Source organism: Sardina pilchardus, chromosome 2 (genome assembly GCF_963854185.1).
Source record: "Sardina pilchardus chromosome 2, fSarPil1.1, whole genome shotgun sequence".
Classification (NCBI taxonomy): domain Eukaryota; kingdom Metazoa; phylum Chordata; class Actinopteri; order Clupeiformes; family Clupeidae; genus Sardina; species Sardina pilchardus.
The window spans coordinates 627,901-646,244 of record NC_084995.1 but is presented as its reverse complement, the minus strand read 5'-3'; the positions used below and the strand labels follow the sequence as shown (position 1 = coordinate 646,244).

General features: G+C 41.5%; 1 protein-coding gene across 1 annotated transcript; it reads left to right on the top strand.

Moving 5' to 3' along the window:
* Positions 1-7,017: 7,017 nt before the first annotated feature.
* On the top strand, positions 7,018-12,006 carry LOC134059444 (eukaryotic translation initiation factor 4E-1B-like). Its single transcript, XM_062515848.1, has 7 exons — positions 7,018-7,133; positions 7,359-7,456; positions 7,836-7,931; positions 8,929-8,992; positions 10,653-10,766; positions 10,905-11,044; positions 11,280-12,006. Exons 1-7 carry the CDS (start codon positions 7,110-7,112, stop codon positions 11,392-11,394), a joined length of 651 nt encoding a protein of 216 aa, XP_062371832.1. The 5' UTR covers positions 7,018-7,109; the 3' UTR covers positions 11,395-12,006.
* Positions 12,007-18,344: the final 6,338 nt, after the last annotated feature.

Here is an 18,344-nt window from a genome sequence, read left to right as displayed (position 1 = left end):
AGCGCTCAAACATAATGAAAGGCGCCCCTTACCCCCACCCTTCGGCCATCTCCTTGAATGCCAAACAAACAAGAGTGGACACAAAGACATACACACACACACACACACACACACACACATACACACATGCAGACACACTTGTGCATGCATAGTCACACATGCACCCAAAAGTGACACAAGTACTCTTTACAAATTCTTTTAAGAAGATTATGTTTAGGAAACAGTCTTAGTGCATTATAAAACATTCCCCACCTAACAGCATCTCTTACAGCTTACATCTCTTATGCTCCCATCTTACCCACCAAGCTACAGTATATCTCATCATCTTCACATTAACCTAACATTCACACTTCCTCTCCACTGAGCTGTCCATCTCTTCCCCCTCTCCTCTCCTCTCCTCTCTCTCCCTCTCTCTCTCTCTCTCACTCTTTCTCTCTCTATCTCACTTTTAAGTCTCTCGCCTCCTACTCCTCATCTGTCTCCTTTGCCGCCTTTGTCGTTCTTTTTGTGTCCATCTGTTTACCCCTCAGGAAGCTGCCAGTCCCTGACCCCCCCACCCACCACTCCCCACCCCACCCCACCCCCTCCCCTCCCCAAACACGTGCTGGTGCCGGTGGTCCGTTATGGTGCGGGGCCCTGGGTACCGGGCCGGGACAGAGCGTCCTGTGAGACCCAGCGGCACAAAGGCTGCCCGCCCAGCCAGTCCAGTCTACCGCGTTCCCTCCCTCTCTCTCTCTCTCTCTCTCTCTGTCTCTCTCTCTCTCTCTCTCGCTCTTGCACTCTTTGTAGCTGTCTCTCTCACCTTCACCATCGCTCTCTCTCACCCTCACTTTCTGTCTTCCTTTCCCTCTACCATCCTCTCTCTCTCTTTCTCTCTTCCTCTCTACACCGTGAGATGAATGCAATGACCTCCCAGTGTGTGTGTGTGTGTGTGTGTGTGTGTGTGTGTGTGTGTGTGTGTGTGTGTGTGTGTCTGTGTGTGTCTGTGTGTGTATGTGTGTGTGTGGTGTGGTGTGGTATGGTGGTTGACACAGCGCTTATTCTGATGAACCAGGGGTGAACGGAAGGACTGTGCAGAGGGAAGAGGGGAAATTGGGTAAGAAAGAGAGAACACATGAGAAAGAGGAGGAAGAGAGTTAGATACAAACAAGGAGAAATAGTAGGCATGTGTTGATGTGTCAGAGTTATGTTTGAAAAGTGTAAGCTGCAGGAAGGAAAGAGAAAAGTGCACGAAAGTGCAAACAAAAAAGTACAAACATGGTGGAGATGAGTAATGGCATTACATTACACTTACAGTGTGTTCATTTAGCAGACACTTTTATCCACAGCGACTTACAAAGTGAGGAATAACATTATAGCAACAATAGGAGACCTAAGGGAACAATAAATACTAAGGCCATTTCCACACATAGCCGGGTATTTTATTTTATTTTTTTAAGATACAGAAGTGAGTTTTTGCCTTTCGTATACACTGTCACTCTGTTTTCAGTCACTGAAAACAATTTTTTTTGAAAACTGGCCAAAGTGGAGATTTTTGCATATTCATGTGGAAGAGAAGGTGCTCATGCTTAGTGGTTGCTGTGCTCAGGCTACTGATGAGGAGATGAACTTAGGGAGGGAAATGAAGGTCATAGATTGCCAAAATACAGAGGTCAAACAGTGTTTACATGACCCCACCCACAATAAAATAAATAAAAGACAACTAATAGAATGTCTTCTACTGTATACATTCTATGGGGCAACACTGCAAATAAATGGGCAAATAGATGCCTACAGTATGTGCTCAGTAGTTGGTCAAATAGATGCCATGTCTGCCCTGTAATTATCCTTGCTAATGCCTGTGAGACAATTTGACATAGGCTACATTGCATTTAGTCATTTAGCTGACGCCTTTAGCGAAAGCAACTTACAAAAAAGGAAACAATCAGGATACAGTGTAATTTGTATACTTGTAATTGATTTCTCCCTTTTCTTATTCACCATGTGCCAAATGTTTCCTTTCTCTCAGGTTGTTACTCATTTTTGTCTGTGCAAAAAGCAAAGTAAATTGGCACCAGATGATGATGCATAGTGAACATTGAGGACCTAAAGGTGCATTATTTAATGAGTTCATTGTTTTTGTTTGAGCCCGAATCTGAACTCCTGCACCACACACAGAGGAAGAGTCTGGTTCTGTGGTGGATGAATGAGGAACAGCAAGCAGGAGGAGAGAGGGAGGAGAAAGAGAGAGAGGAGAGGAGAGAGAGAGTTGTCGTGAGAGGGAGGAGAGAAGCCATGAGGGAGTGCAGGGTCAAGGTTCCTGGCTCCAGGCTTACCCGCTTTCAAGCTTTAATCCATTTCTAGCTCTTTAGTGCGGCGCTCTTTTGTGCACTTCACGCCTTTCAGCCTGTTTGCCGCGTCGCGTCCTCCCTCTCGGACAGGCCCAACTGGCTTCCGGCGTCTTCCTTTCTGGGCGCCGGTGCTCTTCTCTGTTCTCCCCACCGGCGTTTTCTTGCACATGCTCTCCGCTTGCCCCTCACATGGCTCTTTCTTGAGAAACCCATTGCGCCTCAAACTATTTCTTTCTTTCTCTCTCTCTTTCTTTTTTTCTCTCTCTCTCTCTGTACTGAGCCTCTCCATCTCTCTTCCTTTCTACCCATAATCCCTCCCTCCACGCTCCTCCGGGGTAGGGCCATTTTAAGTTGGCATGTCTCTTGTTTTTCTGGACCTTGTCTTTGTCAGACTCAAAAGTTGGACCTCTTTGTCCTGGGGGTCTATTTATCAAACAGTGCTGTTGGGGTTGGCAACACCTTAGATGTCACAACAGTGTGACACACAACTTAAGATTCCCGGAGCAAGCAGAGACGATGCCATTTGTGTTGCTCTGGTTTGATAAATAAATAAATTAATGTCATACTTTGCATTTGTGTCTGTTTTTGTTGTCAGTCTGTTTAAAAAAAAAAAAAAAATCTCAGTCACTATGGTGTATTTCTCAGATCAGAATTGAAATTCACATCATCACATGCATAAAAGCAATTTCTTATTTCGACGCCTTATTAAACTAATCGCCTAAGTCATTTTTTCCAACTTTTCAGGAGACACAAAAAACTTCACCAAAAACTAACTGAATGATATTTATTGACACTTTTTTTTGAAAAGGCCATACAAATTGATGACTGTTGACATAGTAATAATAATTTTAATAAAGTATGTATCATAACAGATACAAAATGACTTAGGCAATTTCATGAACATGTCCATGTTGACTTAGGCAATTCCATAACTTCAACTCTGTCAAGAATAATGCAATAATAGACAAACTAAACATACTATGAATGCATGTACATATTAAAATATCAATACACTAAATTGAAATCTTTTCAATTATATATCCCAACTCCTGTCTCCCCTCTCCCATCATCTTCATTTCTCTTTCTCTTCTTTGGGCTCTTGCTTATTGGTTATGGTTATGGTTATTTAGCAGATGCCTTTGATGAGGCAAATGGTAAAATAAGTGATGAAACTCAACAGGCATGATGGGTTTCATTGACTGGAGGTCCTAGAACTTCCTTTGCTTTATTGGCAAAGAAATCTAGGTTAATTTGGGACCTGTACTCGCTGTGGCAGTTCACCCATAGAGTGCCTTCTGTAAAGGGACATTGAAATAAACCTTGCCTTCACGGCTGTATTGAAGTGCCCGCAAGTCATGGGAAGTAAGTTCAAGTCATTTTCAGGAAATCATCATGCTTGTGAGATTTCTTGAAAATGACTGGAACTTACTTCCCAAGCATCAGACCAGTAAAAAAGGCTGGAGATCCAACTGTACATGACTTGTGGGCTCTTCAATACAGCCGTGAAGGCAAGGTTTATTTCAAGGTGTCCTTTACAGAAGGCACTGTAACTGCCACGGCGAGTACAGGTCCCAAATGAGCCAATATGTCTCCTTATGCCAATCAAGATGATGGGAGAGGGGAGACAGGAGTTACTGTGTGTTCACACCGCCGGCGACTTGAGCTTCCAAAATCGCTCAGGACGCCCTGTAAAGGACGCTGTGGGAAGCTGGGATCAGCTTGGATTCTTTGGCAGCTCTGACGTAGTAGCATTCTATGTTCGTTGCTGGTCGTTTGGTCGCTGAACCGCGTCATAGCTCATTACCATAAAGTTAAACCATTTTCAACTTTCTCTAGTCGCTCAAGACGCCCAAAACGCGACGCCGACGGATTGGTCGCTGCTGGCAGCTGAGAGAAGCCGGCTTCCATTGAAAATTAATGACCTCCGGAATCTTTGGAAGCTCAAGTCGCCGGCGGTGTGAACGCACAGATACACAATTGAAAAGATTTCAATTTAGGATACAAGGATACAAGGAGTTTTATTTGTCACATGCATATCATTACTAAAGTAAAGAATGCAGTGAAATTTGTTCCTTCGCCTGTTGTGCATATGGAGGGGGGGTAGGGGGGGTTGTAGAGGGGCAGGATAAGTGCAAAAGCATTTAAGTGCAAGGGGGGGGGGGAGTAAGCTGCAGGGGGTGAATGATGTATGTGTGTGTGTTGCAGTGTGCTGTGTGTGTGGGGCAGTGGCATACTGATGATCCAGAGGGTAGTGGGCAGTATGTTGTATGTAGCTTAATAAGACGTTGGTAAGGGGCAGTGTGTGTGTGTGTGTGTGTGTGTGTGATGGGGGGCAGTGGCGTACTGATGATCCAGAGGGTGGCGGGCAGTATGTTGTATGTACTGTATGTAGCTTAATAAGACGCTGGTAAGGGGCAGTGTGTGTGTGTGATGGGGGGTGGGTGGGGGGGGGGCAGTGTGCTGTGTATATGGGGCAGTGTCGTATGATGATACAGTGGTTTGGTGGGCTGATGTTGTCTGTAAGTAGTGTGGCTTCCTATGATGCAGTGAAGAAGGGGAGAAGTGAATTAGGTTAGGTCAATTTAGTCTATTGGTCACTTGTATTTGTCTTCATGAAGGAGTGTACTCAAAAAGGAAAAGTTTAATGACTTTGCTGCATTTAGACACTATAGGAATTCTTTATGTAATTCCAGTTAGGTACCCTATTTCTCACAGCTCAAGTGTAAGAAAGGTGCTAATGTTAAGCTAAGCTAAAGGTAGCCTACATTAATGCAAGAAAAACACTACTGTAGCTTTATGGACTGGCAATTAACTTGTTAGTAACTGGTAAGGATAATATGATCTAGCTGCTAGATGATCCTACAAGTCAATGATTCGTTTGAAAAGAAACAAGGAAATATTAGAAGAAAACCATGTAGGCTAGATGAAACATTTTGAAAAGAGAAAGTTTAGTAGCTACAGATTGTGTAGCCGCTCCATTCTGAATGATAGCTTCATGGGCTTGCTATTTCACTTATAGTAGCCCAAGGCTGACTTAATATAATAAAAACAAAACATAACTGATCACTATTCAGCCTATAGCCTGACCTATGTTATACAAATTCTCAGTATACTTACCAGTTGGGTATGACCCCTGGATCATGTCAATAACTTCATCTTCAGAGAACAATTTCTTTCTCCTTGTTGCCATTTTAAGACACATGTAAAATTGCCTAAGTCAAATTAACTTTGACTTAGGCGAAATGAATATTGCCTAAGTCACACTATCAAGACCTATTGATTTAGGCAATTGTAATTATTGGGAAAAAATACATGTTCTAAGTAATTTAAGATTTTATCAATTTCACCAGAGGTGGCAGGCATAAAGAGGATAAGATTTATGAAAAAAAATGAAATTTGAAAAAAAATGACTTAGGCGATAAGTTTAATAAGGCGTCGATTTCTAAGACAAAACAGCATGCTTTCGCACATCCATGTAATTGATTGTCTGCGGTATTCACATTATCAATTGCTAATTTCATGTCAGTCAAAATGCATTATACTGGGTCTTTGTTAAATTGTCCTTCCCCATGATGAATGATAGGGTCTGGTAACAAACTGCTGCACAAACAGTAGCCTACTGCAAGAGTACACAGTAAATATGAATCCTGTCTGGCTTTATAGTCTCCCACATATATACTAATGTGTAACGGCTTTAAAAGCTTACAAGCTGCCATATTGACAAAAGGGCTATTGACTGTTCACAACAGTGACACAGGAGCATTTCATTCTGATGGCACTGATACTGTATGTTGGTTGGCATTTTTTGAGCATGTTTTAACTAATGTGTGGTGCAGTTTCCACAAAATGATTTCAGAACTGCATTTACTGTTGTGTAAATGTTAACAATGATTCAAGAAATGTCTGTATTTCAATGTACACATGAAAGTGGCTACATTTATCCTAAATGAACCAATAACAACCAAGATATTACACAGCATAAGCCGAGATTCAGCGATATTAATTAGGCTATATAATTTTATTCGCCACATGCTGTATAAAAGACACAACCATGAAACCTTGAATTTCCCCTTGGGAATCAATATACTATCTACTGTAGCTATCTAAATATCTATCTATCTAACAAAACAGGAAAAAAAATATTAAACTCACTGGGCTTATCAAGCCACCACAAGAATGAAGTTTCTTTTCTGAATGGTCATGCAGAAACATAGACCAGGGGTGCATTTTATCTGAAATTGCTACTGCACTTCTACTATGAGAATTAGAGAAATGTTCAAAAGGATTGTCTCCATCTACTGGTTTAACGAAAGAATGGCATGTAATTCCACTTTCTGTTAAACCTATTTCATAATCCCAGGCCCTTATATTCCATTGCAAAACTTTGCGACTTCATTATATTTTATCGTAGGCTAACTGCTGCATCATGTTTATAAATCGTCGATCTTAACCAAACGTAGCCTAATAAATATATTAGGCCTAGCCTACACATTATTCAAAATAAAGACAATCTGAAGCATTCCTGAACAGTTCGTGCGGGACAATTAAATACATGTTCTTAAATAAATTCGCAATTAGGTCTAGGCTACTAGTTAATTAGCGTTAAAATAAATGGGAAAAATAAAGAAAAATAAATTCATGTCCTCAACCTATTTTAATTAATGTGGCAATCTAATTAACCCGGAAAAAGTACGTCAATCAGCGTGGGCCTTCAGTCTGAGAGCTGTCCATGTGTTGGATGTCTTTCGATTGCCGAGATTATCCGCACAAATCTATAAAATGGCATCGGCTGTAATGCATCTGGTAAGAAAAAAACGTTATTTAGAGTGTCTTTGGGTTTATTTAAATGATTATTACCGTCATGACCCTTACGACACTTTATTAGGCCATCAACCGTGTAGGGTTGATTGGTCGAGATTGTTGGAAGGTTGCTAACTTGCTAAGATTAATTTGTTGAACCAAGTCTAAAATACAAATCAATTCGTCTTTTATGTTACCCTCTATCGATATGTTGCCTTCTATTTTTAGCCACGTAGTATATCTACCAAAAAAAAGACTACTGCAACCATCAAAGAAAAGACTGCCGTGGTGAAACCGCCATTGGTAAAACATCCTTTGCAAAATAGGTGAGTTGCCGACACAAATTTATAAGTGCATCGTGTGTGTTATGATCACCATCATTGAATTGTATAGCATTACACTTAATGGCAGTTGGGTAGCCGATATGTAAGTGCGACTTTTCTCTTGTTTTCTTGCTCTCTTGTGTTTGTACTAAATATGCTGTAGGGTCTGAATCCATCAGATATTATCCTGTTTGTTTCCCCATAATCCTCCACTGGCACCTTTTGATTCCAGCTCTTGTCTAGTCATATCTGTTTCCAAAAGGCCAGAGGATATTTTGAATATTGTCATCAGAAATGTGTTAGTAATGGTGACCCTATCTCCAGTTGGTTCCAAATTGATGCCAGTCTCTTTTAACTTGGTGTTTCTGTTATGTGCTCATAGTTGGGGTCTGTGGTTCTTCAAGAATGACAAGCGTAGGACCTGGCAAGAGAACCTTCGTCTCATCACCACCTTCCATACTGTAGAGGATTTCTGGGCGTAAGAGCATTTCTCTCCCCTCTCTCTGTGTAGATAATGATAGATTGATACCACCTGGCTTCTGTGTTCCTCCAAGGAAGGTCGTCTGACACTGCTGCCCCTATACACACCCACCACTTATTTTCATTGTAGGTCCCCATTCGTGAAATGATATAAGTGCTACAAGAGCAGGAGTGTCCCTCTAAGATGCTCTTGAGGATACTTTTCCAAGAGTGCATCCTCTCCTAAGTCCTAACACTTCTTACAACCCAACAGACTTCTGTCTTTATACTTCCTTCTGTCCCCTTGATCTACACATTTACTAGGCTGTTGACGTTTTTGCGCTCCCATACTCTAGTAGTAGTATTTATTCTAACATAAAGTCTCCTTTGCAGTGCATATTCAATGTCTATCTTCAATTCATAGGTCATTTTGGATAACAATTTCTGCTAAATGATGGATCGATTGATTATTAGGCATCCAGAATTATAAACATTCAGGCCTAGTTTTCAAACGCCTTCATAAGCATAGACTTGTCATTACCATTTAGTTTCACCATAAATCTATCGCTGATGTTGAAGAGAGAGAGAAGGAGAGTGCTGCGTTGGGTCAATTATAAGGATTAAAATCGGGTGCTCTTCGGAATGGACATGAAATTGAAAAAACTGCGACTGTCCTGTATTAAAAACGCTGTGCTGTGTTGAAGGCAGTCAAAAAGTCCGAGGCACACCGATATAGTGAAAAAAGTTAAAAATCCTTTATTGCATTTGGATAAGCCTACGCGTTTCGACTCTACTGAGTCTTCCTCAGGGCAATCCAATTTCCCTGAGGAAGACTCAGTAGAGTCGAAACGCGTAGGCTTATCCAAATGCAATAAAGGATTTTTAACTTTTTTCACTATATCGGTGTGCCTCGGACTTTTTGACTGCCTTCAACACAGCACAGCGTTTTTAATACAGGACAGTCGCAGTTTTTTCAATTTCATCTATCGCTGATGTTTTTTCGGTTCTATTCTCAGGTTGTACAACAACATTCAGCTCCCCAGTAAACTCTCCTCAGGCTGTGACTATTCAGTTTTCAGGGTAAGTGTTTTTGTTTGTGTATGTACTGTATGTACCCATGTGATATAGAGATGCGTTTTCTAAAGGTTTGAATTGGATCAACTTTTGTTTTAGAATTAGGCTATAAACTAGCCTGACGAGCCAGACCCACATCAAGATGTAGGGTCTGGGAACTCCCCGTAGTCAGGGCTCAATCGGAGGGGTGGGATAAACAGTTGCCTTTCAAATTCCCTCTCCGCAATAGGATAACGCTAAACGAATCATCTTCTTGTTTTCAAGTAGCAGGATGCATAACCTTCCCTCTCCACACAATATTATCAGAGAATGTCTAATAAGGGGAGAAGGACCACTAGCGAAATACTTCCGCATGGTACTGCAACTAGAGGGCGATCGCGAGCAAGTGATGAATGAACGGGTAGCAATGGAGCTGAACCCCCCAGTACCACATTTGTCGTTATATAATTTTTTCTCCTAAAATTGCATTAATGCATGCGATGCAGGATAACTTGACTTGACAATCAGCTGACCAATACAATTTTCAATATGTGTTGTTATTCCTAAAAACCCTTTCAAAGTTTTCATGTCACGTGACACAAGCGAACCACTTTACGGCCATAGACCTAAAAGAAGGTTCAGCTTCACGACGGTCGTAATCGGTCGCGAGTGTCGCGAGCATCCATGAGCTAAATGCTAGCATGTTACAGGGAAAACGGCCCATCCTATGAAAAGCAGAAAGGACATGAGTGACTTTTTATTTCATTTCCAGTGGAAAACCTATACTCAGGTAGCTACTACGACAATGTACATTAAGAAATGAAGTTGTCAACTGTGAAAAAAACGAGTTCTAGCCGCTTAGCCCCATAGACCACAATTCATTTATCACTTGCTCGGCAACGTCCCTAGCGGAATTTCAACAGATTGCAGGAACAATCCGGTACAATGGAGTTAATAGGAAGTGGACCGGCTCTCCCTAAAGGGGCTCTGATATTATATATCAACAAATTATGTTAAGCCCGCCCACCGACTTTATACATGCTGTGATTGGCCCGCTTGATTTTCCAGCTCTCAGCTCCTAAGCTCTATGGATCGTGCCTAGACTGCCCCGCCAGCCAAATTACATTTGCTGCCGCTAGGGGCGTCTAGATTTCTAGGCTAGCTATAAACCACAAACTGGTAAAACTGATATTAATATGCCTGTTCTCGCCAACTTAAGGGCCCCCCTCCCAACTTAATTGTGTGTTAATGTGCATGCACTTCCCTGTGTGTTAATGTGCTTGCACTTCCCTGGCTATGTTTAGAAGTCAAGCGTGCACGCTTGATAGTACCTTCTTTCCAGTAGTGTCTTAGTTAGCTTGCTCCTCAGTATGCGTCCCTACCTACATTTGGACAGCACTAACTAGTTGGCGTCACCTGACTCGGGGAGGGGGGGGTGTTGACGATTTGCATGACGTGTGGAGCTTGACCTGCGCTGTGCAATGGATTATGGGATACCTGAGGGCAAAAAAGATGCATCGATGCACACTTAGAAATCACGCCAAACGAAGTACCCAACTAGTGAGAGCGCTTGACTTTCGGACAGTCTATGACGTAACTTCCGGAAAATGCACACTGCCCAGCGTGCGTACTGATGTTTCAGACACAGCCCCTGTGTGTTAATGCACTGCACTTCCTGTGTGCGCAGCACGGCATCAAGCCGATGTGGGAGGACCGTAGCAACAAGGCAGGAGGCCGCTGGCTGGTGGCCGTGTCGAAACAGCAGCGCCACACGGATCTGGACAAGTTTTGGCTGGAGACGGTTAGACACACGCACACACCCAAACAAACATCCATAATAATTGTCTGATTTAATATTAGGTCATATGCAATCACCGAACATCAACACAAAGTTTCACTGTATCCATTGCTGTCTCTGTCTGTGTGCGTGCGTACGTAGCTGCTTTGTCTCATCGGAGAGGGTTTTGGTGAACACAGTGCAGATGTGTGTGGTGTGGTCATCAATGTTCGTGCCAAAGGGGACAAGATTGCTGTGTGGACGGCCAACGCAGAGAGGGCCGCAGCCGTCAGGGAGATTGGGTGAGATTATGAGCAACAGGCATACTGTTGATATGCAACCCTTCACATCACCATTAGTGCACATTTCCCCTCTGATATTTAAGATGATCAGCACAATGAAGGGGAGAAGGGTTAGTTACTTTCTAGCAAGTGGTTTAGTGACAAACATGGGTTAAACAGTGTAGTGGTTAAGGAGCTGGGCTAGCATGTAGTAGCCTTAAAAGATATGTCTTCAATTCCCTTCTCCACCAAACAGGCGTACATTCAAGAATCAGCTGGGCTTGTCGGACTCCCTGGCCATTGGCTACCAGGCTCATGCAGACACAGCGACCAAGAGTAACTCATCCACCAGGAATAAGTTTGTGATCTGAGGCGGATGGTAGAAGGGGGTGTGTGTGTGTGTGTATGTGTGTATGTGTGTGTGTCCTTTTGTCTTTGTGCCTGTGTGTGTGAGGGAGAGAGAGTTTAAGTAAAAGCTTAATTGTATATGAGCAGTAAGTATTTTCCGTCTCTTTGAATTAGTGTTGCTATTGTTTCTCCGGCAGAGGAAGCATTCGAAAAAATATGAAAATGGCCGCAGTTGATTTTGTGGACGCCAACTCTGATGCCTGCACAAATAAGACCAATATGACACTGAAACTACGTTTTTCATTTTCATTGCTGTTCAATTATAGTTTAGTGGTTCTGGAAGATCTCACAGAATGTAGACTGTAACCCAGGGTTTAAGACTAGAGAGGCAGAGCTTGGTCTGTTTGCTTTTGTTTGTGCTGTGTTTTTGGTTAACTCATTATTTAAACAGTGTTGATGAAAAGGTTGTTTAGTTATATTGTTTTGGAGGTTGTTAATTTATGATCCTGTTTACAAAATCAGGCTATTGCTCATTTATTTATGTTGACTCTTGCTCTGTTTTTCCAAATGTCTTGAAATATTTCTATTTGTCAATAAAAAGATGAGATGTAATAAACTAAGTTAGCAAATATAAACCTTTATCTTTTACCTTACTTCTTGTAATCTCTATTTAACCAGAAGAGGGCACCCTCACCATGCAGTGGTTCTTAGGCTCTAGTGTCTAGTCACCAGACCGTGGTTTGCGCTTACTTGTGAAGGTATCCATCACACTCTCTTCAAATACAATCTGCAGAACACAGGCATATTCTGAAAAGAACACTGCAGAACACAGGCCTATTCTAAAGAGTACAATCTACAGAACAGGCATACTCTAAAAAGTATTAGTAAGTTTCCATGTTCCATGGTGTCATCATCTTTGTTGCCAGACTCCAAGGTCTATTCAGAAGACACACAGACAAAACATACATTAAAAAGATAAATGTGAACATATACAGAAAAGGAAAAAACAAAAACACAATTTCTCTAAAAGACATTTATTCCAGTGTTTTCACAGTGATGATTATGGCTCTAGATTTCCAGCAGCATAACGATGCTGTTTTGGGAGATGTTCAGGAAACAAATGAATTTGTAGATCAGACTCCTCAATAATGCCCATTAGATTAGAAGTCTTTATTGTCCACTACTGTGGAAATTCGTCTTTGGCCCCACAACATAGCACACATCAACACATCACATTCCATCAACCCCGCTAACCGTAAATCCCGGCTAACTTTGATAAGCCTCGCTAATTTTAGAGAGAGTTCGGTTCCATTACTCCCGCTAACAGGAATCTCAGCTGAGTTGCTGGGGTAACATGCTTCTGAACTAACCTGGTCGGTGGCAGGCTAACTGCCGAGCTAAAATAATCTGTGTTGCAAAAAAGTCGGAAAAGGAGTCCCAAAAGATGGTTCCGTCAACCTGTGCTTTCGTCACCTGTAGCCTACAACTTCAAAAATAGAAGGAGAAACTCTTTTTCGATAGTGTTACCAAGCATTGATTTAGGCTACCTATTCGTTAGTTTCAAAGAATTTATGGAAATTATGCAACTCACATTGTTTGAACTTATGTGTGTGGTCCAAGGAATATTGTGGCTCCGTGCAATTTGCGTCTCTCGTGGTGTCATGCGCAGCGTGACGGGATAACAAACAAATCATGTTTTGCGTGTTCTCGGGTTCGGTTCCCATGCGATGAATAGATACATCTTAACACATTAGGCTAATAATGCCATGTTTAGTTATACTCTTTAATGAAAGGCATATCACTATTGATAAAGGTCATGCACATTTAGTAGCTTCTCCAGTGACAGTACAGGCTATCAGTGGGCTATATCTGATGCCACTATAGCCTAATTCTGTAGCCTTTATAGGCAGTGCTTCAAGTGGGCCGGAACGCAGCGGAACACAGTTCCGGAACTTCTGTATTTTCGTATTTTGGGTTCCGCCACTTTTTTCTGCGTTCCAGTACTTAGACTACTGAAACTGATCCGATGCAGCGACAGTGGCCCGAGATAATAGATAATATCACAAGACCGATGAAAGACTACATTACCCACGAGCCACGACAGTGCCCTATCTACCGGTACCGGGCCGCGAGAAGATTACCATTGGGCCGCCGGCCGATAGCCTGACTCTCGCCAGACCCTTGTAGTTCCGCCATGCTCCACCAGAGGCGTTTCGCTGAGCTCCACACAAGGGTCTGGACGCGAGGGCAATCCAAACCCCTGGGCCAGTGATCAAAAAATAAGCAACCAATCAGGAGCGCCGAAGCGAGTGTTTGATTCAAATAACAATGGCGGCGCGCAGCGAGGAGTCTTGTGCTGACATTGATTCTGCTATTTCAACCGTTTTGTCGAATCTATCGAGTATTCATTCTTTAAAAGATTAACAGAGAATAGTTTTGAAGACATTTATTGGTGGCAAGGATGTTTTTTACTCTTCTTCCGACCGGGTTTGGCAAGAGCTTGAAGAAGCCTAGCACGTCATTCAAGATAACAGGCAAGTGGTTTATCAAATCACATGCGAGGATGTTTTACAAGGACCCGCCTTCAGAAATACATCTCCTATCGAGAAGTCCCAGATCCTTGTGTGAAGCAGACAGCGAACTACAGGATCTGGCGAAAGTCAGGTTAGCCGGCCGACCCTCTCTGCCTTCTTCGAGAGACGCACCATGCGGCCGCGGCCGCACCCTTTCTTCTCGGTCATATTTCTGCGCAATGTTTCGCTCAGAAATAACAGGCATATCATATGAAACTGCAGAACCTGACCTTTCCAATGGCGCTATCCGCTCGTTTCTATGATGAACGGTTCGCGAGATAATTAGCGTTGAAAATTGCAGTTACATACAAATATGAATGTCACATTCAGTTCTGCGTCTTACCCATTCTTCTTTGTGAAATATCTCACGTTTTCGCACCTACCCTATGGCAAACTACATATCAAAATAAACAGAGATCCTACTGATCCATCAAATTTCTGTATTTTGTCATTTGTCATATAGCCATGGCAGATGCTTGATATGCCATTTCAGGACCCAAAATACTGTAATAAAGTTTGAGCGCCTAATGACGCTCGTAGGCTACTCCACCCACAGTAACCAGCGAATGTTGCTGCCACCACCTTTAATTAACCCGGTCTGGTCCGGTTCAAGACACTGTCGCAGGCAGGCAACTGAGAGAAATAACAATCTTTATTTGCTTCACAACACTTCCTAAAAATGGCCCACGTTGGCCAGCCAGCAGCACACAATTTCAGTCAACACATATGGTCTGAATAACACTCGTGAATGGGTATAGGCTTAATTCATCAATTCACACTGCAATCTTTAAAAAGCCAACGTCACACCTTTCAAACTTTGACCAGAATAAATTACACACTTCCGCCACTACTACACAAGGAATAGGCAAACGTGATAAAAGTCAGACACTACTGCATATAACCTCGATGTGGCAGCTTTAGCCAAACATAGTCCAATCGCACACACGCGCGCACACACACACACACACCCCCACAAACACCCAATCGAATCGTTATTAAAAACGGACTTCCCTGTCCGGATTCAGTGAGACCGTCGTCTCACTGAGAAGCAATAAGTCAAGTCTCTTACGTGCACATTCAGGGGAGCTCGCTGGTGTTCCCCTACACTGGCTTCTGGCTACCTGCTCACAGCCCCGTTGACTTTCTCCAGGCCAATAGGTGGTTCCCCGGTATCTTCAACGCCGGTGGTGCTAGCCGACCACGAACGAGCCCACCCGCAGTTCCCAAAGTCCATGTGAACCCAGCGGCTCCCTGTACGTGCTTTCCAGTCACAAACGTCAAAAACAAGATCTCTCGAACAACCCTTCCCCTCCCCTTAAAAACTATCAGTTCATCAAGTTCAGGTGTTGGTGAACGGTGAACGGTGAATGCAGTCATTGCTGCTAATTACCAATCACCGCCACCTGCGTTGTGTCACAGTCAGTTTCTCCACAATACCAATAGAAACTAGAAATGCAATTCCAAGGAATTACCAGTGCATGAAAATGCAAAAAAAAATATAGATAGATAATGTAGATATGGCTACTAAGGTATAGCTAGGGTAAACATGGTGGTTGCATAGTTTAAACAGAGTTGATAGTGTTTAGGTAGACATTTTAAAGCTTAAACATTCCTGTTCTAACTTAACTAATGATTTCTAACAGGTATTCTAAAATGTTAACTATGCTAACAATGATAACCAGGTTGATTGGTTTACTTGGCTAATGATTTCTAGCAGTAATGCTAAAAATGTTAACTATGCTAACAATGCTAACTATGCTAACAATGCTAACCACGTTGATTAGCTAACTTAGCTAATCATTTTTAGCAGTTATGCTAAAAATGCTAACAATGCTAACTATGCTAACAATGCTAACCAGGTTGATTAGCTAACTTAGCTAATCATTTTTAGCAGTTATGTTAAAAATGCTAACTATGCTAACAATGTTAACTATGCTAACCATGCTAACTAGCTAACTTGGTACTGAGGACTTTTATTTTGAAGCATTTGTTGATGGGGTATCCATGGCTGCCACTATCAGGAATAAAGAAGTTACTGTAGTAAAATCATGTTGGTTGCTATGGAAACAGTCATAAACGCTTAATTTTGATGGTTGCTATGTTGGTTGCTAGGTGCATGGAGGTCTCATGTAGTTGACTGGAGGCATAGTTGATGATAACTGACAGTTGGAATGGTTGAACAGTTAAATAGTTGAGTAGTTTCAATGGTTAAATGATTTAATAGTGTATTATTGCAGTGAGGACTTTTATTTTGAAACAGTTGTGGAAAGAGGAAACAGTTAACAGGATATGTAGTCTTCACAGAGAGATTGTATGCTTAAAGCCTGAGAGAGAGAGGGCTGCTGCAGGTGGGGCTGGCCACCTGGCATAAGATTCTAATTGCTTAATGATCCGATTGTGATGTCATAGAGGCCAATGTTAAGTCTATGGGGAAATTTGTAATAGTTTTTAATTTATAGTTTAAAAAGTATAAAAGTTGCAAAGTTGAAAAATACTTAGCAGCATTCCCCTATTTAAGACCTACGTTGCGACGTTTGAATGAAGTTTCTAAGTTAAACGGTTCAAGCTGAATAGAAAAAATGAATTTGATCAGCGGAATAATAATAACTAGAAATGCAATTCCAAGGAATTACCAGTGCATGAAATGCAAAAATAGATAGATAATGTAGATATGGTTACTAAGGTGTAGCTAGGGTAAATATGGTGGTTGCATAGTTTACAGAGAGTTGATAGTGTGAAGGTAGACAGTTTAAAGCTGAAACATTTTGATTTGCTGATTTCTATTCATGTTAAAATGTTAACTATGGTAACAATGATAACCAGGTTGATTGGTTAACTTAGCTACTGATTTCATGCAGTAATGGTAAAAATGTTAACTATGCTAACTATGCTCACAGTGTTAACCAGGTTGATTAGCTAACTTAGCTAATGATTTCTAGCAGTTATGCTAAAAATGCTAACTATGCTAGCAATGCTAACTATGGTAACAATGCTAACTTAAACTAACAATGCTAACCAGGTTGATTAGCTAACTTAACTGATGATTTCTAGCAATAATGCTAAAAATGCTAACTATGCTAAAATTGTTAACAATGCTAACCAGGTTGATTAGCTAACTTAGTTAGATGTTTTTTGCAGTTATGCTAAAAATGTTAACTATGCTAACAATGTTAACTATGCTAACCATGCTAACTAGCTAACTTGCTAGTGAGGACTTTTATTTTGAAACATTTGTTGCTAGGGTATCCATGGTGGCCACTATCAGGAAACAAGAAGTTACTGCAGCATAATCATGTTGGTTGCTATGGAAACGGTCATAAACACTTAATTTTAATGGTTGCTATGTTGGTTGCTAGGTACATGGAGGTTTCATGTAGTTGACTGGAGGCATAGTGGATGATAACTGACAGTTGGAATGGTTGAACAGTTCAATAGTTGAGTAGTTTCAATGGTTAAATGATTTAATAGTGTGTTATTGCAGTGAGGACCTTTATTTTGAAACAGTTGTGGACAGAGGAAGTAGTGAAACAGGATCTGTAGTCTTAATGAGATTGTATGCGTAAAGCCTGAGACAGAAGGTGCCTCTCATATAGCGTTTACGCGTCCTCTCTTGCTCCTCACTGATCTACATAAAGAATGATGGAGCGGCAACAATGGGATAGTCTAGCCCTTCTTCTATCTTTCTTTATGTAGATCATTGAGGATCGAGGAGCGAGGGAGGACATATAAACGCTGCTTGAGAGGGACCCACAGTAAATACTTTAAAAGTTGTATGTAGATAGTCTAATTAATGTTGATAGTTTAATGGATGTTGATAGGCAGATTGTTTAATAGATATTGATTGACAGTTTAATGGGTGGATGAGTGAATGGTCTGAAGAAGATGAATGGATAGAAGGTTGGATGGAATGTGCCTTATATTCTTGTTAAGAGAGACACTGATACAGCTCTCTGAGAGTAGTTGACACAGGTGTAATCAATTTAACTGGCTAGTCTTAAGAGAGCCAGAGTACTCTTAAAGCCTGAGACAGAGTAAATAATTTAAAAGTTGAATGTAGATAGTCTAATTAATGTTGATAGACAGAGAGTTTAATGGATGTTGATAGACAGATTGTTTAATAGATGTTGATAGACAGTTTAATGGGTGGATGAGTGAATGGTCTGAAGAAGATGAATGGATAGAATGTTGGATGGAATGTGGCTTATATTCTTGTAGAATGGAGAGACACAGCTCTCTACTGAGAGTAGTGGATACAAATACAGGTGTAATCAATTTAACTGGCTAGTCTTAAGAGAGCCAGCCTGAGACAGAGTAGATTGTTTAAAAGTTGAATGTAGAGCGTCTAATTGATGTTTATAGGCAGACTGTTTAAAATGGGTGGATGAGTGAATGGTTTGAAG